This window comes from Embiotoca jacksoni, unplaced genomic scaffold (assembly GCF_022577435.1).
Source record: "Embiotoca jacksoni isolate LCO1_2020_lvr unplaced genomic scaffold, fEmbJac1.0.p SCAF_10, whole genome shotgun sequence".
Lineage (NCBI taxonomy): Eukaryota > Metazoa > Chordata > Actinopteri > Embiotocidae > Embiotoca > Embiotoca jacksoni.
Window position 1 is genome coordinate 5,715,591 of NW_027185230.1, and position 24,825 is coordinate 5,740,415.

Sequence of the window (24,825 nt, forward strand, 5' to 3'; positions counted from 1 at the left end):
GGTTGAGGTTCCTGTGGTATAGCTGCCTTATCTAAGCTGAAAGACTTCTTTCAATAAACAAAACCCACTGGAGCAGAAAGCAGAAACCACTCGTCTCTGTCAATTTTTCCGAGTGTGTGTGCCCGTCTGTCTGTTTGTCTGCTGATCTGTCTGAATGTGCAGGAATGTGACCTCGCAGTGTTGCTGTAAAGACTGCACAGCTGAGGACTGTCTTTCTTTATTTACATGAAATAGGTGTAATATACACGTAGGGGAATTGTGAGTATCTCTGCAGGGGATCTATAGATTTTTTTTTTTCATTAGCATGTTTTTAAAGATTTAAACATTTGTTAAATATCCTGGCATTCAAGTCATTTTTATAAGTTACAAAGATAACATTAACAGGTGAAAAACTGAAACAAAAAAAAAATGATTGTATCCCTCTCATTTCACTCTTCACTTTGTTCCCTGCTCTCCCCACTAGTATCCCCTTTTTTATATACTGTATAAATTAAGCCACACACAGTTATTGTATCAGTGAGGTCATACAGTAAAAAAGCAACCCCTAAATTATGAAGAGCAATTCTGGCTAGAAATTGCAATCATCTTCTAAAAGCCTTAAAAGTAGGAAAGCATCATTAAAATACCGCCACTTTAAAGTCTGACGAGCAGTGCACTCTACTGGATGTCCTATGGCTGTGCAAGTCCAGTAACAATCACTGTTGTGTTTTTATTTTATTTCCCTTTTTATTAATGCAAAATAGGGCAAATAATGTGTAGATCATTTGTTAAATATAAGCCATTTAAAAAAAATGTCAAGCTCCAGCAAAATCATGAATTAAAAAGCGGTGTTGTATACACTCAATTATCAGCCTAACGGACATTAATTTTTGTTTTTGAACCCATTACCAACTTTTTTACATTTACATTTATACTTCAGATATAACTTACAACATGTCATTACATATGCCATTGTTGGATATTGGTCATTTATGATCAAGGCAACCAAATGTAGGTAGAAGAATTGCATACGATTCAGTACAATCATATATTACTTCATACATATGTACAATATATAATTCCTCAAGAATCACACCATCAGGATTCTAAAAATGCAGTATTTGGTGTTCCTACCTCTTTGTCTATTTCGACATCACCAGTCAGAAATTTTTCTACTGGCTTTATAAATCCACAAGATGGCAGTATATTACATCATTTTAAAGAACACCCCAACTGCTATCATCATACTGCTGGTACATTTTCTAAGACGTGACATACTGTGCATGTGTTTTTGCATAATACATTACCCCAATAAGGCCAAACATGATTTATTTATATTGCATACTCCTTTTTCTTTTTTTTTTTTCACATTTTCGCATTCCCATCTTCGATTTGCAGAAAACTATGTCAGTTTATCTCATCACTGACCCACTACGTTTTCCACCTCACTCATAAATCCAGTCTGCCAGTCTGCCATGATGCCTGTTGCCCTGCTCCCTGCTATAGGTAGCGCCTCTTTTTAGTAGAGCTCCCCCTGGTGGCCCACTCGCAGAAGAACTGGTAACATTTTTCAATTGCACTTGCACCAATATTCTCAACTCAGTTGTACTTTACGCAGTTAAAATACCTGAAATAAAAGCTCAGCCCTGAATTTTTCCTCTAAGATTTTTTTTTTTTACAAATTTTTTACCATGTAAAATTGGATTTCAAATCCACCTCTATGGTTGATCAGAATTTTACCCGCTGTCCTCGCTGAGCGCAACTTTACGCAGATGTCTTTCTCTCTCTTTAACACATAGAGTAGCCTATTATTTCACATATGAAACCAAGTAGACCGAGTCCTTTTCTACTCAAGGAAGTGCTGGACACAGTTGGGCCTAGTTTGTATGATGAATTAAAAGCTCCCTGATTAATGGCTGTTCCATCTTCCTCAAAAAGTGCTGTCATTTAAATACCAAATTAGAATCGATTTGATACCCATCAATCTCAAATCTCTCAATTTGATCCTACATCCTTGTAAATTCAGCATCCTGGATCCATTTCAGTCAGGTTTCAGGATCCACCACAGCAGGGAGTCTACTCTCCTGAGTTTCACAATGATTTATTCTTATCTTTAGACTTTAAACTCTCTTCAATCGCTCTGCCATTGATGCAGTCAATCACTATATCCTCTTCAACCACCTTAAGCATGCCCTTGACATTCAGGTACAGGCCCTTCAGTGATTTGCCTCCTACCTCCAAGACAAATGAGCCTCCACTTAGCTTATAATGTGTCCTCTTCTTCTGCACCCATGTGAAGTACCTCAGGGATCCATTTTAAGCCCTGTTCTTTTTCTCTGATTCTTTTTTTAGAATGCAGGCTACTCCACAACCATGTGCCTCTCTCTGTCACCCTCTTTCGTTGACTGTTGACCCAAAACAGTGGAATAATTGGTAATTTACTATCAGATTATACCCCTCCAAAGATATCTTTAAATCCAATCTAATTAATGATCCACGTCTTCTCTTTTGCTGTATTTTTTTCCCTTTTCTTTTTTTCCTTATTCTTCATGCAGTACTGTTGTGGCTTTATTTATATATTCTATATATGTGTATATACTTATGTATTCTCATACTTCCTATATTTATTTATGTGTGTGTACATCTGATCATTTCAGCTCTTTGTAAAACACTTTTTTTGCTTTTACATGTTTACACTTAGCACATTACTCTATTATTTATATCACTCGATACATCAGTTCTGAGATTTATTCCTTTCCTCTTTATCAGAGCAGGAATCCATTGAGGTCCACTCATCTGGTGGATTTGGAAACCATAATTTCACTTTGTTATGGTGCAGGTTGCTTACATTCAGCAATATAATTGACCAATGACACACCAGCACTCTTGCCAAACACAGCCCACAGGGGATTGTTGGTGTGTGTGTGTGTGTGTGTGTGTGTGTGTGTGTGTGTGTGTGTGTGTGTGTGTGTGTGTGTGTGTGTGTGTGTGTGTGTCTCTCTCTCTCTCTCTCTCTCTCTCTCTCTCTCTCTCTCTCTCTCTCTCTCTCTCTCTCTCTCTCTCTAGGGTAGATGTGTGATGCCCATTTAAGGCTACTACTTAAACCTGAAGAGTGGCCTCTGAATAACTGACATACCAAGCAATATGATAACCATGGGCTCAACACAAACTGTCAGGAGGGCGGACAAAGAGAGAAAGTGGGAGCAGAGAGGAGCCAGATAAATTGAGAAGAAGCCGTATGAGTGTAAACAGCTAAATTTGTGACAGCCACGAGTGTGAAATGCCGTGACCTTCATTTGGTCCTTTGAGCGGGTAGAATGGCGCGTTGTCTGCTCTTCTGCTGATGCAAAACAGTAAACATAAAGGTCAGGTACATTTGTTGGGTAATAATGGGCCATCACACTAAATCTTATCATCTTATTCACCCACTTTGTACATTATCAATCCAAATGCTTTGAGACTTTGCTTCCAAATAAAAAGACAGCAAGTTAAACTTATTCCTGTTCGACAGTGGTCGGTAAAGAGAGTGTGATTTTGAGATGACTAGAGGTAAGGAAAGATTGGTTAAAGAAAGCAGGAGAAGAGGAAGAATGCTTTGAAGAAATAAAAGTTGAAAGGAAGTTATACTGGTAACATAGAGATAAGAAGAGGAGGAGGAGAAAGCAGGAGGATGGACGGAAAAAGAGGTCATGCTTTTCCCTCTGCACTATCAGCTACCAGTCACTACTGCCAAGTACTCAGCCAGCAAGTTATAGAGCCAATAAGAAAGACCGTTAAGCTTCTTGTTTGGCTAAATATCTGAGGCAAGTTCCGGTAGACTAAACAGTACTCCCTGGACAACACTTACAGTAGCTACTTGAGTCTTGCGGGCATTGGGAAGCTTTCAGAAGAAACATTATGGGCCTGATTTACTAAGATTTCAAATAAAGGGTACTAAATTGTGTGTTCCTTCCAAAAGTTTGCACATTTTTATTGTACCCGTTTCGCAGGTGATTTACTAAGAGTAACTGCGTCATTGAAATCAGGTGCAAATCGCTGTATTTAAATGAGGGGTTTGCGTGTGTTAAAGTGATTCCTGCAATAGAAAACAGCGACCGCAAAAGGGAAAGGAAATCTGATCCCATTGAAATGAAGAAATATAAATATAGCAAGAACAAAACGCTATATAGGAGATTATCAGCAAGAAAGTCAACACTGGAAAAACAAAAAGGAGAAAAAAAGGCTTCATAATAAAACGTCGGTAAATAAAACAGGAGGTATGAGATCCTCTAACAAACACCGATCAGCAGGTCCAGATCTTTCTGTGATGAGCAGGTGATTTTTCTTTCAGTGCCTCGCGAGTGCTCGTGAACCTGATGAAGCTACCTGTGAATTCTAGGGGACACATTCAGGACCTGTGACAGCACACATGAATAACAGGACTGGGTGGGATATCCAAGCAGCGATACGCTGGGATGACCCAGAGGCAGGAAAATGCTGAGTCGGAAGAAGTGTTTTAATTGCTGATATTTCGTGGCTCCGCCCTGTTATTGGCTGTCAATCACCATTCAGTTCGTTCAATAACTCAGATGTAGCATCGCTGGCCAAACAATATGTCTGAATAATTTTTCCCTCTGTCATCTAAAAAATGTGTCCACGGGTGTAAAACCACGTTCTCAACGTTTTCTTCGGTTTCCCTGCGTCTCCTTCTCACCACAATAAGAACAGCTGTTTCTCCAGATTTGCGCATCTGATTAATACAAACCTTTCTTTCGTACTAAAATACACACGCAATCACTTCTCCTATTTCTACTTTCAGGTTTAATAAATATCATTGCGGGGACCCTCGGGGTCACTTTGAAGCAGTTTGGAGCCAGATGAACCATATTTGGACGAGGTGAATCTGACTCGATCTGATTGGAACCCCAATGATACTACGTCCCACACACCGATAGTTATAACTGGACTGCACCACAGGCCTTCTTCTTCTTGAACTCTGGTTTACTTGATGAAAGTCCTGCGTGTGGTCCACTTTATCACTTTTATACCTTTGTACCTCCATCACATGACCTCCTTCCTCGACCCTGGTCTTGCGTGCGTGTACTTTTCACGCTGATGTGAGGCAAACCTGTCACTGACACGGTGTCCTTTAATGGACTGACAGGGGGTATTACACGCTTTGGCGTGATATACTGGGCTGGATAATGTGTTTCCATGTTGACATGCCCTAAAACCTGACTCCACATGATCTTGTAAATCAGCCATCAAATCTGGATTGTAACATGGCTTTGAATGGCGTAGTATGTTTTTTTAGCTTCAGTTGTCAGTTGTTTTGACAGTCAGGCTTCTGGCAAATCCTGCGAAGAATCACTCAATTTCATCCGTCCAGACATTCTCTTCCGTCCTGTTTGGAGTTTAAAGACGCTGGAGTCTAATTGTGAAAGCTATCTTTTTGTTTCTAAGAATAGAGGGTTGTTATTTATGGAGTATCCGATCTGCCTCTTTTAAACAAAACCCTCCTCAGTCTCAAAGGGGAAAGGTTGTTCTCAGGGAAGCAGCCGGAGTGAGGCAGGTTGGCCACTCCTTTCATTATCCTGTAACTCCCGATAGGCGCTCTTTCTCTCTGTCTCTCTGCTGCCTCTTTGCCATCGCCTCCTCTCTCACCTCATCTATCTTATCACCCGTTCCTCTCTCATCACTCTCTCCTATACTTACTGTATCTTTTTACTTCGTTATCTTCATTGGAATTCTTACTGTAAATCATTGACAGTGTCAAATGTATACTCAGAAACAGAGGACCTTCTCTCTCTCTCTCTCTCTCTCTCTCTCTCTCTCTCTCTCTCTCGCTCTCTCTCCCTCTCTCTCTCTCATACACACACACACACACACACACACACACTCATACACACAAACATGCTTACACCCATTCCCTCCTGCTAGCAGAGCAGGGTGATACAGGAGTAGCAGTAGCAGCTGCTCTGACAGATCCTGGCGTAAGAAATACAGACCGAAAAGGCAGGAGGAAAGAAGGAGGAGGAGGAGGAGGAGGAGGAGGAGATCAGGAGGCGGGAAGGGTGGTGGAGGAGGAGAGGAGGAAGAGAGAGAGAGAACAGGAGGAGGACACAATTCTGTCAAGAGGACACTAGAGGACAGGAGTAGGAGAGAAGGGGGGACGAGGAAGAGGAGAGAGAAAAGCGAGCAGAGGAGACGGGCGGTTGCAGCCATGTCAGACACACCTTTGCAGAGGAACGGCAGCGCAAAAGCCCCGTGAGTAGATCCCCTTTATCTTTGGCTTTCTATCTATTTCCCTCCATCAGTCCTCTCCCCTCGCCTGCATCCCTTCCACCGCTCTCCCCTCCATCTGACAGCCTGAGTTGTCATGGGAACGGGAGCTCCGTCATGGTGAGGCTGCTGCTCAGTCATGACTGGAGAGGAGACACGCGGTACACCGTGTACACTCCTCCTTCTCATCCCCTCACTCTGCCTCTCTTTTCTCCAATCACCCTCACCCTCCTTCTGCAAACATCTCACCTCGCCGCACATCAATCTTTCACGGTTACCCTCGTGCCCTAATTTCCCCCTTTCTACCACGGTCTTCCCTCTGCATGTCTCCCAATTGTCTTTCCAGTAAATCCATCCTGCAGTCCCTCTTGCACATTTTTCACTCCTGTTCCTGTTTTGTTTTTTTTATTATTATTATTTTTTTTTTTTTACTGCACTGGTGCATGTGTATGTGTGTGTGTAACGTGGTATATTTAATCATAGTCAATGTGGAGACTGCAGGCTTGGTCCAGCTTCTGTCAGCACAGTCCGCCATGCCGCAGACCTCTTTTCTCTGTGCGATTTGTGTGTCTGTGTGCATTCATACATTTTTCTACTCACAAGAAAAAGTCATTTGGTAACATTTTATTACCAGCAAAGGCTCAAAATCAGCCTAAAAGGATTTAAAGCTTGTATCCCGATTATTATGCTGCTACTCAAAATAACATAGGAAGACAAAAAAAAACAGTCAAACACTGCAATGTGTCGAGGGTTGTGTAACTTTGCACGCTTTTTTGATTCAAAAATGTATCTTTTGCAGATGCTGACCATGAAAATGTTTTTTTTTTGTGTGTTTAATTTTTGCTGCTTGATTTTGCAGCAGCTTTTCACGAAAACTGTTATGCAATTTGTGAAGATTTCTGTATTTTTTTTTATTGCAGGATTAGGAGAAAATTTTTTGATTCTTTTTACCGATAAAAAAAGGAATCACATGTAATATCTTATGAGCGTCTAATAATGATAAATAAACCGCAAAATAGCTGGAAATATTTGAGTTATCTTTCTTATCCTTTAAATCTAAAGAACCATGGGCTCGCTGATGCTAAATGATGAATTATTGTTGTTGATAAAGTACAAGTAGGTGTTGTTTGGACATTGTTGTTTTGTGTTGGTAACGCTAAGAAATGACGGTAATTTTGTAAAATTTCAAGAGATTTGTATGAATTTGTACAACGTAATTATTGCAAATTTCCTTTTTTTTGTTTGATTTTGTGTTCCTGTTCCACTAATCTGCCTCACCAGATTTTAGAATTGATCGACTTTTTCAGGCAACATTCTCCTCGTTTTCTCCCATCTGTGTGTGACTGCCTTTCAATGTCCTCATCACGAGGACAACCTCCGATCTGCAACTTCTGACAAAGATATGGATCATGTGATAAGATAGGCCTGCTCGGTTCTTGTTGGTGTTTTCATTTTGGGCTCATCATCGCCCAAGACGACTGTGATTGGTTTAAAGAAATACAAACCAGGCAGAGTGTTTTATTTTATTTTTTTCCCCACACACCAGGATGATGAATGGGTGCAGCAAGACCATTTTCTAGTGCTGGCACAGCACAGTGGGGACAGGTCTGGCCATTTGAGACTGCTCAAGCACTAGAAATACACCATATCAGCAGACTTTTTACATCAGCCCGACTCTTCTGCTGCATTCCCTGCACATATCACTTAGATTATACTTAGACATTTAAAAAAAAAAAACATTTTGTAGCCATATTGTAAAAAAACATAAACCCTTTTTTTTTTTTTTTTTCAGTGACTTAATGTTAAAAGACATTTCAAGCAGAGCATCTACCTGATTCGGCGTTACAGAGTGAGCCTGTTGCTTTAAGAGAGCGTTGCGTTTTGGGTTGTTTGTCGCCACAATTTTGCTAGGCTAGCAAACTTTAGCTTCCTGGCAGTATCGTTACCTTAAACTTTTTTTTTTTTTTTTTTTTTTTTTTCTACTTGCCAATAATACAGTTGAGGAAATAAAACATCGGGAGTGAAGAGACGTGAAAGCAGTTCATCCGTATTTATATCACAGGAGAGTAATTCGGCAAGTGGCCAAGACATACAGGGACAGACAGGTGTTTCCACAGTAGAAAAAAAAAAAAACATGGCACACCTCAAATCACTGGCTTCAAAAAGAAAAAGAAAATGCTAAATATGGCTGAAAATGTCCCAGAGATTGAGGAATGTACCATGAGTCACTGCAGGATAGTGTCAAACCACATGACTGGAACACCGAACGAAAATAGGCCCACACGAAGGCGAGACTGGTGCTTTTTTTTGTTGTTTTTTTAAGTTGCCAAATGCAAAGCTTCCAGGACGAAGAAAGTTTGTTCGATGTATTGTATGTTGGGTAAACCTTTGTCTGTACCAGCGGAGAGCAGAACAAACCTTTGAATGTGTACGCAGCACTTCCAGTCGTAAGAAGCCAAAAGCTTTGGAAATCACTCAGCGACTGACTCTACTGATCAAATCCTGGGAGGAAAGTCAAATACTCCAAAATTGTGATTATCTTTGTTGCACCTGTACTTGCTGCCTTCAGGTAACACGTGGATTTGTGTGGAGAGGAGTAGTTGCAGTGATACTGTAGTCAGAACAAGAGAGTGGGAGTTTAGTGGGAAGCTTTGTGGTTCATTTAAGATGTGTTTGCTTGTGGAGAAATCTAAAAGGCATCCAGGAGGCTTGGGCATGTGTTTTTTTATGTTGTTTTTTTTTATGCGAGACACAATGGTCATATTGATCAAAACATTAAACTGTGCTGAGGTGCATATGTGGTGGATTTGGTTAAAGGAGAGTCTTATGCTGTGGATTTCTACGGTATGTCCAGCGTCTGCAGACATTTAGGACACGTGACCGTACATCTTAATGTTGAGCTTCTCAGCATTACCGCTTCACATTTCTGTGTTTCGGGGGCTCGCTTGAACATTGTTAGGGTTTCCCCTCAGTTTCTGGAGAGCTTACGGTGGTAGTGGTGGTGGGCAGTTGTTGTTGTTGTTTTTTTTACCAAAACACTGTACATTTTCACATCATTTTGGACAATTAGAATGACAACATTCATATAAAAAATGCATTGCCTGCCATGAAAATAACACCTGGTTGTTTTAATGTTTGGGGAAACCCTGATTGCAATTTTGCTAAATTAGTGCACGTGTGTATACAGTTTGTCTCAGATGATAAAGCTTGTGCAGTTTATTGTGTTCTTGTGCCGGGTGTGTTCCAGTCTGCATGTTATCATTGTGGTAATCACACGGACCTTGCAGCTTTGCTTTGAAATTAAAAAAGCTTAAAGCTCCTCTGCCCGTTGCAGATTAGCAGATGCTGGGCAGAGATTGGGGTTTTGAGTGAGAACCAACTCGGTGTACTTTGCGGCTCACTGCGACCTAAGAGCCTCCATCAGATGTCGAGAGACGGCTTTGAGTGACGGGTCGCAGGGATTTCGTGTGCCCTCTGTCAGAACCGCACCCATGAGGCAGGCAGAGGAGGTCCGGCGAGGCGTGATGCAGACGTGCGTCGCTGGTGCATCAATAGTTAATGTTCTAATTGGGGAAATGAGGCAGTGCTGTCGAGATTCAGCCCGTCTGTCTCACCCCATCTTTCCTTCTGTGCTATGGGCTCTTTTTAATCACTGCGCTCTCTCTGGGTTCTCTACTGATTCAGCAGAAAGACACGGTTGTGTTTGTGGTCATGTGGAGCACAGACACCATGATGGCAGGTGGCCCATTCTCTGCTGCTATTTATTACTCAGACAGGGAAGTCTTAAATGGAAGATATGCTAACAGCGGTGGGATGAATTGAGCATATCCAATCTTACAGAGTGGCAACTCAGCAAGGGCATCAAATGTTTATATTTTAGCATTCAGTATTATTTTCCCGTTTATTATTTTTGGATTGAACTGTTTTTACACATTTTATGGATTAAATAATCACGTAATCAAAGAATAATCAAGAGATTAGTGGAGATGGAGGGTTAGTTGTCGCCCAAAATTAAATCTCATTTGTTCTGTGTATTTATAACCTTGAGGACAAATTCAAATCTGTGTTTATTTGTGGAGCACAGTCTCATACTATGTAATGAAATAATACATTGAAACAATTTCAAATTTAAAAGCAGAAAATCAAGTCTCAAAAGCAAATATTTCACAAATATCCATCAGCCTGAAATAAATCCTCAATTACCGTGGCCTTGAAAATGTACCGATCCCATCCTTCTTCCTCTTCAGTACTTCAACCTTTCCAAAAGCCTGGACACAACATAGAAGCGTGTTAAAGTGAAGTAATCAATTTTACTATGAGCACACTTTCCATATACGCAGACTGCAGATGCTCTCCATGAAAATAAAATAACACCATAACTTCCATCGTTGCACTTAAAGAGGAGGAGACATGAAAACTGCAGAGCAGAATAAAAATCAAGACACTCAGAGACAGAGGGAACTGGAAAAACATGCTGAGGTGGTGATATTTAGAGTGTCTGGAGGCCAGGACATCTGCTCCTCATCCGTATGCATCTAAACTACTTCATTGAAAGGCTTATGTCTGTTTATAGATATGCAGTGCAATGACATACATCTCAATGTAAACCAACTGACAGAATATAATAATAATCTGCATTAAACTCATTTTGTTAACGAGTAGAAGAGTCAAGTTGTATTCAATGTCAAAGGTTTATGCAGGTTTTGATGATTATTCATTGTACATAAATTACTATTCAGTTGTGATTTCTGTGTGAACTAGGTTATTAATTTTTTTTCAAATTTGTGGGCAAACAAAGGGCTCTTCTTGCATTTCACAGTGTACAGACACTCTCAAGTGTTGTAATGTGAAGCGCTCTGTCACTTTCATGAAACTGTTCAAAGTATTTTAAATAAAACACTAACATTTCTTAACTAACTAACATTGCACGTGCATGTCAGTCATCTAGACCTAACAATAGGGAAAAAAAAAAAAAAAACAGGCTTTGCATGGCAGTAACAGACTGAATTCTTGAAATATAGCTGCTTGATTAGTAGCTGAAACCTAATAACAGAAAACATCAGCCATCATCAGCTTCCCACTCTAGACTCTGCCCATTTTAAATGCTGACTGTACATATTTGTAGTTCAATTTAAGAACTATTGTATTATTTAAACCAAATAAATACTGCAGAATTAGTCATTTAAATTAAGGGGGAAAAGAGAAGAAAATAATTATATTTTTTTTTTTTTAACAATGTTTATTCAGACAGACATGAGTGAGACACACAAATACGACGAAGCCACCCTCTCGGATTTTTTAAATGTGAATGAGATAAAGGTCTGGCAGTCCCATAACTAGAAATATGTCTGTTTGGGTTGCTTTTAGTCTTCCCCTCCTTGCTCTGTTTCTTTTTCACGCACACACGCACACGCACACACACACACACACACACACACACACACACACATATATACATACAAGAACTCAGTTTGCAGCAAAGGCCAGTCTGTACCAGATGTGTGGCTCTATCTGTGTTTCAGTTGTTTGGGGGAGAATTGAAATGTGGGAGTACTAAGTTCATAAGAGGCTGGCAAACAGGATGGTGGAATTAATATAGCACACACACACACACACACACACACACACACACACACACACACACACACACACAAATGTACATGCACAGTTTTTCTGACTGACTGTCTTTGTCCATATTTGCTCATTCCATGTGCCTCCTACACACACTTTGCATGTTGTTTCATTTGTGTGTGTGTGTGTGTGTGTGTGTGTGTGTGTGTGTGTGTGTGTGTGTGTGTGTGTGTGTGTGTGTGTGTGTTGCTGCCTCTGGTTCCACATCTGGAGGCGATTACCTCTGGGTTGGGATGGAGGGGTGTGAGGCGGGGCTGGACTGGCTGTGCAGTGAGGTCATCGCGTCGTCGTGGCGATGCAGAGGAACAATGATGCTGTTGTCTCCAACGACGACCAACCCGCGTAGTTGATGCCAGAACGAAGGAGTCGAAGGGGGAGGAAAGGTGGCAGCACCTCGGGGGACAAGGAGCGAGTTCAAACGGCAGCAAAAGACAGTAGAAAACTCGGGGAAAAGGAAAATGACATCTGATAAAGACAGAATTATCTACGAGTGAGGAAGTATGATTCGTAATGACAGTGTAAGCAGCCAGTATAATAAGGAAGTTTGTGTAAATTGAGGTCAAACAAGAGACGCTCCGAAATGTCAAACCCAAGTCGTTGACTGATCGCAAACATGTTAAAGACGTGGCGGATTTTTAATGGCCGCGAATCTCAAGCCGTAGCAGTATGGTAAACGTAAACGTGGAGTTTGCACTTCTGGAGAAATGAATTTAATATAATTCAACAGCCGAACAAACATCCCTTCTTTAGTCAGAAGCCCCCCCCCCCAAATTCAAGCACGCTCCCTGATTGGCCATCTGCAGTAACACGGCGTGGCGGTGGAGGTCTCTCTCTTATAGCTGAAGCAAATGAAACATTATGATTTGAAGAGTCGTCAAACGAGCGGCAGGCTAGCACACAAACAAAACATCTAAAACACAACGGAGTTAAAGGGAGCGAGAGAAACTACAGCAACCGAAGAGAGAGGGGGTTTTGTCGCTCAGCTTAATTAAAACGTAATTGTCTAGAGCGTCGCGTTTTCAGTCGCGCAACAACTCCAAATAATCCCACTGCGCTGGCAAACTTTTTGTTTTACGAAACCCTTCACAAACGTCGTACGGACAAACACCACAATATATAACGAACAACGACATCGCAAGTGGTGCGACAAACGTTGGCCCAGTTTAGCAAACTGTTGCTCCAAATGCGGCTGTGAAACTAACGTGTAGAAGTAGCACGGAGGCTTTCCGAGAGGCAACGCACACCAGCTCCAGACAAGAGGCGCGCTCACGTCACAACAAAAGGCATAGTTTGGCAAACTAAAAAGTAAACAATGTAAATAAACAAAAGCTGCCAACCCGATGTCAGCACAGCTTGTTCTTCTGAAGGTCTCTTCTCTGCCTGTTTCTCTCCTTCTTCAGAACGTGTCCATGTTGCACAGTTTATCCGTATGTATGAGCTCTACCGTCCCTCTCGCGTCCATCTCCCCTCCGGCTGCCATGTGCACGAGCCTGTTGCTGATTGGCTGTAATCGCGTCGCGTCGCTCGGTCCGAGCCTCTGTGTTAGTTTCCCATTTTGTGTACAAACACCAGATTTTCTTTTTTCAAAACAGTCAGCTAGCAGAACATGAGGAGATGATTAATGATTTTTAATTTTTTTTTATTTTTATAACTGGTGACATTTAGTCTTTAACACAGCACATGATTTAACAGAACTCGTGTGTATTACTTGACCATACTAGAGTTACATAAACAGTTTTTTTTTTTTTTACTTGCTGTATTTGCATGGCAGGAGTGTGGGGATATACTGTTCTTAAATAAGGCTTACTTAAAACCAAATAATACTACATATAGCAATAAGATTTAATTTGTAATAAAATGGAAGTAAAAACAAATACTTAAAAAAAAAAAAAAAAAAACTGAAACAGAGAAGACATAAATACTGTTGTCGTGGGGAAAAGATCTCGACAAATAAAAACATCACAGCTCCTGAATCCCTCTAGTCTAAAGTATGTGAAAAACATTTGTCTGTGAACATGAGCAAATAATATGACAACACATTTACCATTTATGATTGATTCTGAAAGGACCCTTTACACATCTAAACATTAAAAGAAGCTCCAGTGTTTCACAGTTTATATGTAGTTATGAGAACTTTCAGCTGAATATAATTCACTTTTGATTTACTCAAGTCTTGCAGCTGTCCAGTGGCTTAACAGGACAGACACTCTCCAGCTGCAGTTATTTATTCTCTCCGGGAGTAATGCAGTGGCTCTTAGGTCTGTGTATGTTTGTGTGAAACTGTGTGTGTGTGTGTGTGTGTGTGTGTGTGTGTGTGTGTGTGTGTGTGTGTGTGTGTGTGTGTTACATGCTTCTGTATTCCCTAAAGGGTCGGTCAGGACTGCTGGTGATGTTTCTCCTTATAAGGATGTCTACTTGTGGAAGGAAGGAGATAGAGGAGGACGGGAAGGTTTGAGGGAGAAGAGGAAAAGAAAGGGAAGAAGTAGATCGAGGAAAGGAAGGACCTGGTGGGAGACACGGAGGAACGAGAGCACGGAAAGAAGGGCTGAGGGTATAGGGATGTCAGGAAATCGGAAGCAGGTTAAGATGCAACCTGCAAGTTTTGTAGAAAAGGGAAGCAGGAGAATAGCAAAGAAGAGAGGCAGAAAAAAGGAGTGAGAAGAAGACACGAGAAAGTATTGTGTCACTGTGTGGACTGTGCTGACAGGTCATCATTGTAAATGAGAATTGGTTCTCAATTGATTTTACCTGGTTAAATAAAGGTCAAAAAAAAAAAAAAGTGTTGGATATGAGAAAGTGTGGAAAAAAGGGAATGTAGCAAAGGAAAGAGAGGACAGGAGGAAGACAGCGGAGGAAAGTAAGGCAGCGAGATGGGAAAGGAAGAATGGATGAAACCTAGGTGAACTTAGAGAATTGAATTGAGAGAAATTAAAATTGGGACACAGGTACCAGTGACCCCATTTACTCAAAACCTGCTGTGTGTGTGTGTGTGCCTTTTAAAAAAGGTGTTTTTGCAATTTGTATTTCAAAAGATTTTCAACTGATGTTCATCCCCCATACAAAGTCCATCAATTGACACATTATTGTGATTTTTTTTTCTTTCCTGTAAATTCTTTCCACTCTACGCCTGTTTTCTCTAAAGTAAGAGGCTTCTATTGATGTTGCTTTGATAGGCAGTGTAATAAGTGTACGGCCGGAATGAACAGATGTAGATCCTGAAGAGTCGGCTGTAGGACTGCATCCGTGTGGGCGTGATAACCACTTGCAGTCTAATAGAACTGTATTAGATATCTGCAAATGATAGTAAGATGCTGTGAAAGTTTTGGCTCTTTCTTTCTCTTCTAAAAGCAACAGAAATATTATAGAGGGAGCTCTACCGAGATACTGCATGTGTGCCCTTTCACTTGGCCCGAGCTAGCGGCACCAATAGCACGCAGTAGCATAGCAACAGCTGTCAGCAGCAGCAACCCTCTGAACACAGGTGAAGGCAAGGATGCAGAGAGGAGTTTGTCACGATCATAATAGAGTGGCATCAATTGGCTGATGAGTTCTGTCCCAAAGCATGACAGCAAGGTTTCCTTTTGAGATGTAACGCTCTCACTTTAATGTCTTACTCCACTTCTCCTCAGCATACCTTTATAGGTATATGTTTTATATGATTTGTGTCCAAAGTTTGGACTGCGTGATTGTCTTAGCCAGTTTCCTGTTAAGAGCCGATGGAAATGCAAAAGTGTCATAATTAAATGTGCTAAGCTTGCATACAGTGAATTGCTTTTATGCCTCCTCTCCAGAAACACCTGTGGCCCGAGACATTATGTTTTCTGGTTCTCTGTCCCATTCTCGTGAAAGCAATATCTCAGGAATTTCTTCAAATTTGGCACAAAAGTTATCTCGGACTAAAGGATGAACTTTTTGGAATTTGTGGGTCAGAGGTTACTGTGACCTCACAAAACCCTCTTACTCAAGAAATCATGCATTAATTATGACTAAATTTGCCATAAATGTCTAATAAGATTTAAAAAAAAAATCCAGCCGCAAACTGTGACGTCACTCACTGGTTTGTGAACCAGATGTCGCCATCTTGCTTGTTTGAAAAGGTTCGCAGCCAGGAAGTGACCATATTTGGAAAAGCTAGGAGAGAGTGAGGGGTGGATCTGATTTGATCTGTTTGGAAACCCAACGATACTACGTCCCACCCACAGGCCTGTCAGTCAAACAGACGCGCCTCCCAAAACACTTTTTAAAGCCTATTTTCTAATTAATGATAAGATTATTTTATTATTTTCAAATGGATCGCCAGAAAAGTAATAAGAAGAATAGACTTTATCTTGCAACCTTTCTGGCCTTTATTCAACAGCATAACTCAGGAACGGAAGGGGAGACCATATTTCATATTCATGTTAGATGCTGAATTGGTGACATTAGTCTTGTGTTCACCTTGAAACTGTGGTTATTGTGTAGATCTTCTGTGTGCAAAGCGTCCACGTTTTAGACTCTGTAGCTTCTTCGCAGCAGCATTCATATTTTGAAGCATCGTCTACTGTCACGGCAGCAACTTTCTGCTCTAGTATAATCAACTTCATTGGCCAATATGCTGATAAGTAACAAGTTAAATCAGTACAAGTAAAGTGTTCTGTTTTATCTTTTATCTCCATTGTTAACAGTCATTTTACCCTCTATATGTAAATGCTTATTTCAGTTGAGTGCTCCTTCAGAAGTGAGCAATCAGGGATCATGATTGGAGGGATCAGTACTGATTCACAGATTTATCTCAGGAGTGATTCAAAGTTAAGAAAAAAAAAGTCAAAATCTACGGGAAATAAAGGGGAAACGGGATGCAAAAAAAGTACTTTGGTCTTCAAACCGATCCCTTCCTCAGCAAATTCAGCATCTTCGGCTTTCAAACGTGACAAATTACTCCGTTGCTTCTGTTTTCCTTACTTCTGCAATTGTATTTTGCCCTTCCTCTTTCTTTCTCCCCCCTCAATATTGTCACACTGCCCTACCTTCATGCCGTCCCTTCTCTCTCCCTTCCCTTTCCTCGCTCAGCTGCTCCTCCCAGCTGTTTAATCACACATGGCTCATGCCTAAAGAAGAGAGGGAGGGAAGGAGGGAGGGGACAAATGGGAGGAGAGACGGGGAGTGCAAAAGAAAGAGTGGGTGATAGGCAGAGAAAGACAGAAAATGCGAGCAGTGGGCTGAGTGTGAGGCACATGGCCAGTGAGTGAGGGATCTTTGCTTCCTCTCAGCGCGAGCTCCTTCTCCCACTGCCTCTGCTTGGATTATTTGCTGAGGAAGGACCTCGTCTGGATACTCCTCCTCCTCCTCCTTCTCCCTCTCTTCTCGACCTCCCTCCCCTCCTGTGTGTCTTTCTACACCTCTCGCTGAGGGACTGCAGCTCTCTCGTCTTCCCAGATCTCACCTCTTGTTCTCCTTTCACCTCCCCTTCTCCCCTGCTTCCCCCCTCAGGATGTCGTGTGAGGAGGCTCAGCTCCACAAAGAGAGGCTGCAGGCCTTGGCGGTAAGTCAGTTGGTTGTTTTTGGTTTTTGGTTGCTTTTCTTTTCTTTTTTTCTGATCCACTTGCCTGCCTCTCTGACCTTTGTCTGTTTGTTTTGCTGTCTGTTAGTGACTTAAATACACAGAAATTATGTCTCACCCATGGCTTCATCCTTTTTCAGTCAATCACAGTACAATATCTCACCTAACTGTCTGGCACCTCAGAGTTGCTGCAAACTCTGCCAGTCTCTCCGTCTCTGCGTCTTTCATTCTCTTTCACTGAAGTCACTTTATTCATTCATGATCCATTTATTTCCATTCAAACACATGCAAAGGGTGGGAAATATATCCACGTACTTTTTTTTTTTTTTTTTTTTTTTGGGTCTCCTTTTGCTTCGTGCCAAAGTATATTGAACTTTGGCTCATAATGTTGAATGACGTAAACCACCAGTAGGAGGTCCAACAGTCCCAGTGACCCCTGGACTGAAGCTTAAACATGAAGCTATCAGGTCTGGTGTTGTTTAATTGTACTCGAGCTTTAGAACATACAAACCAAAGCAGAAGTTGATCTTTTGGCTCCTTTACTAAACTGTAGCAGCCTGGTTATCCCCCTTTTGCTTTTGTGGTGGGTAGCTAAATGCTAGCCAAGGCTACAACAGCTAAAGCAAACATAAATTATTTGTTGCATGTCATGTTTTTAATAATAAATCTTTCACCGAGGGGATTCGGTGTCAGACAGATTTTTAGACAATAAATCTTTTTTTTTTTATTGCTTAATGTGTTTGGAGCTCTGCTGCATGACATCATAGCCGCCTACACCCGTTTTTTTAATCATACGAAACAAAGTGATATTTGTTGCACCAGTTGTAATGTGCTGTACTCCCTCTCCAGCCTTCTGTCTTGCAGCGCCACCGTGTTTGTCTTGCTGCTCGTGTCAGCTTTCATCTTCTTCCATGTCTTTTTTTGGGGGAGACCAACTCACGGGGAAGTTGGTGGAAAATCAGGTTTTTGTTTTTTTCTTCTTGTTCTTCTTGGCCAGATGTCTGAGGTTTTTTAGGTATATGGGCTTTCCAAGGTGAAAGTAGTCTCAGCGGTGGTCTAGAATAGGTTTCGATACTCGCCGTTATGTTCCACGATCAGGGAGGCATCTGTGGAAGTGTTTGGCTCGGTGCTGATAGGACTTCAGAGGAACAGTTGCACCGGGGTTCACTTGCCTGGGACTAAATTTGGCGCCAGCGAGGAACCACAACATACCACACACACTTAAGATGTACAGAGGCACAGAAAATACACACACACACACATGGTCATACACACAAGTGGGGGGAACAGCAGCAGCAGCAGCAGATGGAGAAACTATTTTGGCCACGTTGAAACATGGCAGCCATACCAGGCAGCATGAACCCAAAGCAGTATGGCACTCCAAGTTCTCAGGGCTTGAACAGACAAAAACAAGCATTACTGTTTCATGCATAATTGTTGCGTGTGTATTTGCCAAAACACTACATAGTCATTGATTAATGCGTCCTTAGTTTGGAGTACGAGGCCAAGAAAAATTGAGGCTTCCTTTTACAAATGCTGCTGAATAATTTGGTCGTCTGCTATTAATTGAATCTAATCTAATACTATCCATAAACAGCAATCCTACAATTACAGTCAGGCGTTGAACATAAGTAAATCATTTGAGCCTCTTTGTCTCCTCCAAACAGCATCTGTCTTGTCCCTTCTCAGTGTGTACCTTCCATCACAAAGACAATAAGAGCGCTAATAGCTTTCAACCCCTACTGGGCACTTAAATAGAGAGGGGTTACTATTACACTAATAGTAGTAACAACTCTCTGAGCCAGCTAAGTGACGGAATGAGCCAAGCAGTGCAGGTCAAGTGTAAATATCGAAGCTGGACAAAGCATCTCATCGGGAAGGGGAAGGGTTTTATAGAAGTTTCTTCTGACTGTCAATCAAGTGTAAGTATCCCTTCATGTAGTGGCAATTTCAGCAAGCCAGAAGCTCTGAAACTTATAATGAATGATGTAGAGAGGCGATATCTGTCGGACTGTCTTTCTTGTCTGTCTGAATAAGCATTAGTAAACCCCCTGTAGAGAGGTGCACACACTCTGTCACCGGTCTGCAGCTGACATGCTAATGATTTAATCAATAATTGATACTCTAAGATTTCATTGTCTTCGCCATCAGCGTCTGTCCTCATCAATACTTTAGCAGATCTTGAGCCAAATTGGAAGCGCCCTCTAAAATCAGAGCCAAGTGTCAGACAAGTTTTCTCTCTCTTTCTACACCGGAGATATAAACTGTTCAATCTCACACTGTATTTGATTAACATGTCAGACGTCAAATTGGAGTTCTTTGCTGAGTTTTATCCATCGAACCGCTTTATCCATCAGACAGCTGTCTTTATAGTGTTCATTTCCCACAGAGACAAGTCTACGTTCTGTGAGGCTAATGAATAAAGCATGGGAGTAATGGCTGTGATATTAAGTTGGAGTGAGACAGTGTGGTAAAAATCACACAATTCATTGGTTGTGACATTTAAGTCTTTTTTTTAAGATTGCTTAAAACCATAGACTGTATATAGAAATGGACGTGGTCTCCGAGTCTGAAAAGTGAAGCCAGTGCAGATGTATCTTTAAATGCAGTACCACTGAGGGCCACTAGGGGCTGTCTCTAAAAAAAAAAAAAAAAAAGAAAACTCGACAGACTCCCATTCAAAAAGAATCAACTTTTATCATGAAATACAAAATTAATAAATTTCTTCTACAAGCTGTTATGATGTCATTAGCTAAATTCACTCCTTCTGATCAGTGTTCTGGTGGTCTATCTGGAAATAATTCCATCATTAATTAGATATTAGGCTTCTAAGAGAGATATAATTGGGGGCGGCGTGTCTGGTTTGATTGACATGTGCAGTCAGTTTCCGGTATAGGTATCCTTGGGTCCTCAATCAGATCCATCCCTCACTCCTCCCAAGCTCGTCCAAATATGGTCACTTCTGGCTCCAACAAACCAAGATTGCGATGTCCACAACGCCAGACTCGAGGCTTCAAAACAGCAGTTCAAAAACACAGTTTCAGTCACAGTGGGTTGCCACTTGCTGAAAAGACATCACAAAAATACTTAAATATTTGTGAAAATGCCCCCAAAGAAAATCTGTTAATCTTCAGGCTTTGGGTTAATTCATGACTGAATATTTTTTTTAATTCTTCCCAGTGTAATATTTATTATGTGTTCATATTGAACTGTGATGAATGATAATTGCTTTTATATTGATATTATAACTCAGTTTCCACACTTCTGACATTTTGCACACCATACATCATTTGCAGCCAGATAGAAAGACCACATTGTATATGTCCGTCATTAATTTTGGAAGAATTCATGCATATTTTCTCTCCTGCTCCACTTTCATTTTTTAAACATTCTAACTCTTGTTCAAACAAAAACTAAACACAGTGGATACTGTTCTCTTTCAAGTGTTGGCATCCTAAATGGAAAAAAACATCTATTTTTTTTTTTTTTTTTGCTTTGCTTTCCAGATAACAGCATGCTTTAGGACCTTCATTGTTTGGTACAAAAAAAGTAGCAAGACATTAGGGGGCATTTAATCCAACAGTTAATCAGCTAATTGCCACATTTGCCGGCCACACATGAAAACAAAGATTCCCATGGTCTGATAGTGATTAGAGCCAGTCCACTGCCAGCGGCGCAGGTTTCCATGGCTGCTAATTGGTCAGATTAGGGAACAGTTGTGATGTCATGTTGTTAAATCCAGACCTGCAATTGGGGCATTATTACCATGTAATTATAGCAGTTGGATGGAGCACAGCCTGGTCAGGGTTCTCTAAAAAGCTGATGTGAGTGTGTGCGTGTGTGTTTTTGTAAATGCATGCGTCTTCACCAAAGCCTTACATGTGGTTTTGAGATCAGCCAGTGAATGGTGAGCGCTTCATCATTCTAATTAACTGTTGCCCATGTGGGCTGACGACCGCAGAATACATATATACAAATGTGTCTTTGCATGCACTCGTCCACTGACTCCTCTGCCGTGTCTGTGTTAACGTAGATGACCTCAGTCCTTTGGACTCTTAGCTGCCCTCTAAAAAACACACATGCTCAAATGCACACAGGCCCGCATATCATCTGGTGCCAAGTCCCGGGGGAATTAAGATGTGAAGCATGAGGAGTGAGATGATGATGATGGTGGTGTGTGTGTGTGTGTGTGTGTGTGTGTGTGTGTGTGTGTGTGTGTGTGTGTGTGTGTTGGGTAAAGAGAGAGAATAAAGAACGACAACTGTTGGCACCGGGAGCAAGACAAAGGTATATGTGTGCACTTCAAAATGCTTGTTGTCTCCCCTGAGTATTATCAACAATCCCGCAGGCAGGACTAATGTGCTGTTATGAATTATTGTACTTGGTGGATTCAACCACAAATTGATCTCTTTCGATGAGGTCTGGGAAGTGATCTGTGTACGTCTGGCCTGTTCTGGAAGTTGGACAATGTTCTGGATCCACTTAGTGAGGTTTAACAGAGGGAAGTGAGCGGGGCTGGGTGAAGGTGAGGGGGCGGTGGTGAAGGTGAGGGGGGTGGTGGTGCTCCAGCCAGACCTTGGCATGTGGCGAGATTTGTGATTGTGGCATGCAATGCAGGGGTCGTGGTAATAGGCTGCTAAGTGGGGGACTGGGCTGTCTGCAGGCATTTGTTTGTGCAGTTTACTTACTTGTAGACTGAAACCTTGAAAACAATTTTGAAAGTATTGACTGATGGCTTCAAAATGAAGTCAAGTTTTTATTTCTTGTCACTGGGTTTCTTATAATAACTTTAAGGTGAAGTAAGGTGAAGCTCCAAGTTCTGCATATACAATGGAAACATTTCAAAAATAGACACATAGAGTTAACTCATATCTACATTTATTTGAAGCATCTACAGCATACAGAGAGGAAATTATTCTGTTGCAAGTAAATCAACCTTTTCAGGAAGCTCTTTTGTCCAAATCTGTAATATTTATTTTACAAAATCACACATATTCCTTGTGTTTCATTCATAATCTCTATTTGAGGTGAGATTCAATACAGTTTTTTATCACATATCTTTTGTTTCATAGTGAAAAATGGCTGTCAGATTTTCCCCAGCTGTTGAGTAAATAGTGAACTGTACACACAGATGTCACACAAACACTTTCGTTTCAGTGTATGTTAACGTCTGTTTTCCCGCTTATAATTGCTCAGTCGCATTCCTGGATTATTGTCAGGTTGGAAATATTTGGCAGAGCGGGTGTTGCCCACTCACAACTGAGTAGACTGGATCCCGGACAGTGGATGGTCGGTTCGAGAGGACGCCTGGTTTCTGGACTTTAGCAGTTTATTGGGGGGAGGGGAGTTGGCTCAGGGCAAAGTCATTTTTGAAAAGGAAGAGGGGGTGTGGTTTGTTGGCCAGCGGGGGGTCTGGGGCACGGTAGGCATTACAGGCCGTCTAAAATTAGCAGCAGCTGTCTTGGACCTGCTGGACATTCTGGTATGTTTGTGTGCGTCTGTGTGTACATGCCTGCGAGCGGAGTCGGGGTTCGCAGAGACTCGAGACTTGAGAGGTCGGAATGCAGCTCGAGTGGACGCTGCTGCTTTGGAGAGGATTTTTATGACAGGTTTAATGGAAAAATAAACAATGCGGGGTGACAGGATGGAGACACAGTGTAGACGGCAGACAGGTTGACAGATTGACGTGCATTAAAGATCATTTTAGCAGCTACAGACACTGATATTAGTCTTGTAACTCTACTAATAACAACTTTTACTGAGAGCAGTAGCATTGCTTTTTGACTCATTAAAAACAAAAAGGAACCGTGTTGTTTGCGTGTATGTATGTGTGTGTACTTGTGAGTTTAATAGTATGCGTTGGGTCTCTCCTCACATGGGCATGATGAGTATAGTCACCACCTGCTGCCATCACATGACAACGGCATGCGGGACATGTCAGCGATGTGCTAAGTTTGCATTTATTGAAGCCACCATTGGCCAAAGAGTTCCCGGGTTAGCATTATGTTAACCCTCGTGCATAGCAGCTCAATTTGGGGTCTGCGGGCCAAGTTTGGCCCTCACCTTCTTTGTTTTGGCCCATCACATTATCTGATAAGCTCGCACTTGCTCTACTTATTCTTAAGTGCTGTAAACGCCTAACTGTAATCACTATGAACTGTACATTTTGTTCAGCTAAAGAGAAATTACACTGGTCTACGTCTTCTCTATGAATAATGTCTCTTTCTGCTGCTGATGCTCATGTGCTGTTAGTGCGTCCTACATCACTGACTTTGGGCTGCAGGGATCGAGGCAGTTGCAAACTAACAGAAAAATTGGCAACACAATAATTTCCAACTGTTAAATTACTATTACACATATCAAAGAGTAGTTTTGATTATTTTGAAATTTAATTTTTGACATTATAGTCACCACTAATTGTAAAGTGGACGTCTTTATCCTGTAGCCTTTGCTACGACACATGATTATTAGTGACATTTTTTGGACTGATTGTGATCGATGTCATTGACCGACAAAATCATTTCACTGCTGAATTTATACACTCACAGTGTAGGTCCCGGCTTGTAGTTTATAGAATTATCCAAAGATCTTTCTCACAGAATCAAACCCATGACATTTAAAGTACGGGTCCATTTCAGTCTCTGTTCTCTAAGCATTCAGGTATGGCTGCCTGCTGAATGGAAGATGATCTTTGCTGTGAGATTTCTCTGCTGGGTGTGTTGGCATGTCCAGAATGCGACTCCTCTGATCTGTAGCCCACTTCTCCTCACAAAGTCAACATCAGCAGAACTTTAATTCTAGCAGTGTTACATCATCGGGGGTTAAAAGTGGTTCTGAGCTCCATAAAACTCTAAATATGTGTATTTTGAAGGAGCTCCTGCACTGATGTTCCCAAATCCACGTGCTAAAATAAGGATCTAATTAATACCAACAAACCGTTGCTTTCAAGATTCAGAAGACTTTATTGTCTATTACACAAAGATAGAAAGTTGTCTGAAGAATATAAAACAAACACCCATGAAAGACTCACATAAAACTAAATTAAAACACAATTCCATTAATAAGTAAGAGCATGTGTGCAGAGCTTCAATAAAAAGCAGAGCCAGTCTATTTTGCCTCGTTTAAAATGGATATTGCAGCGGCACTGAAGAAGTTTTTGTCAGGTCTGATTTTGGCCAGAGGTGCTCTGTCTGATGAAAGTATAGCTGAAAAAGTGTTGAAGGGGGTGTGAAGGGTCCTCAGTGATGGAGTCTGTAAAGGTCTGAGAGTTGGATTTGAGTGGTGCCGGTGATTTTGGTTGCATGCTTGATGATTCTTGGAGGGTTTTTTTTCTTTCTTTTCTCTTTAGGAGGAGGTGTGTTGTACCAGAATGTAACATGAAATGTGCTGTCTAACATTAAAAAAAATGTCTGCCT

At 41.3% G+C, this 24,825-nt stretch overlaps 2 protein-coding genes across 4 annotated transcripts in view; one reads left to right on the forward strand and one right to left on the reverse strand.

The window, feature by feature from the left end:
• The window catches only part of plppr1 (phospholipid phosphatase related 1), an 81,795-nt gene extending 75,582 nt beyond the window's left edge, over positions 1–6,213 (reverse strand). The window contains exon 1 of the mRNA XM_069162578.1: positions 6,195–6,213. The gene's annotated coding sequence lies outside the window, so the exon portion shown is untranslated. The remainder of the gene's footprint in view (positions 1–6,194) is intronic.
• palm2akap2 (PALM2 and AKAP2 fusion) overlaps positions 5,877–24,825 on the forward strand; it is an 87,648-nt gene continuing 68,699 nt past the window's right edge. For all 3 annotated transcript variants that reach the window (XM_069162512.1, XM_069162521.1, XM_069162530.1), the window contains exons 1-2: positions 5,877–6,225; positions 17,341–17,392. In XM_069162512.1, coding sequence (XP_069018613.1) covers positions 6,182–6,225; positions 17,341–17,392 — 96 coding nt within the window. In that variant the 5' untranslated portion in view covers positions 5,877–6,181. The remainder of the gene's footprint in view (positions 6,226–17,340; positions 17,393–24,825) is intronic.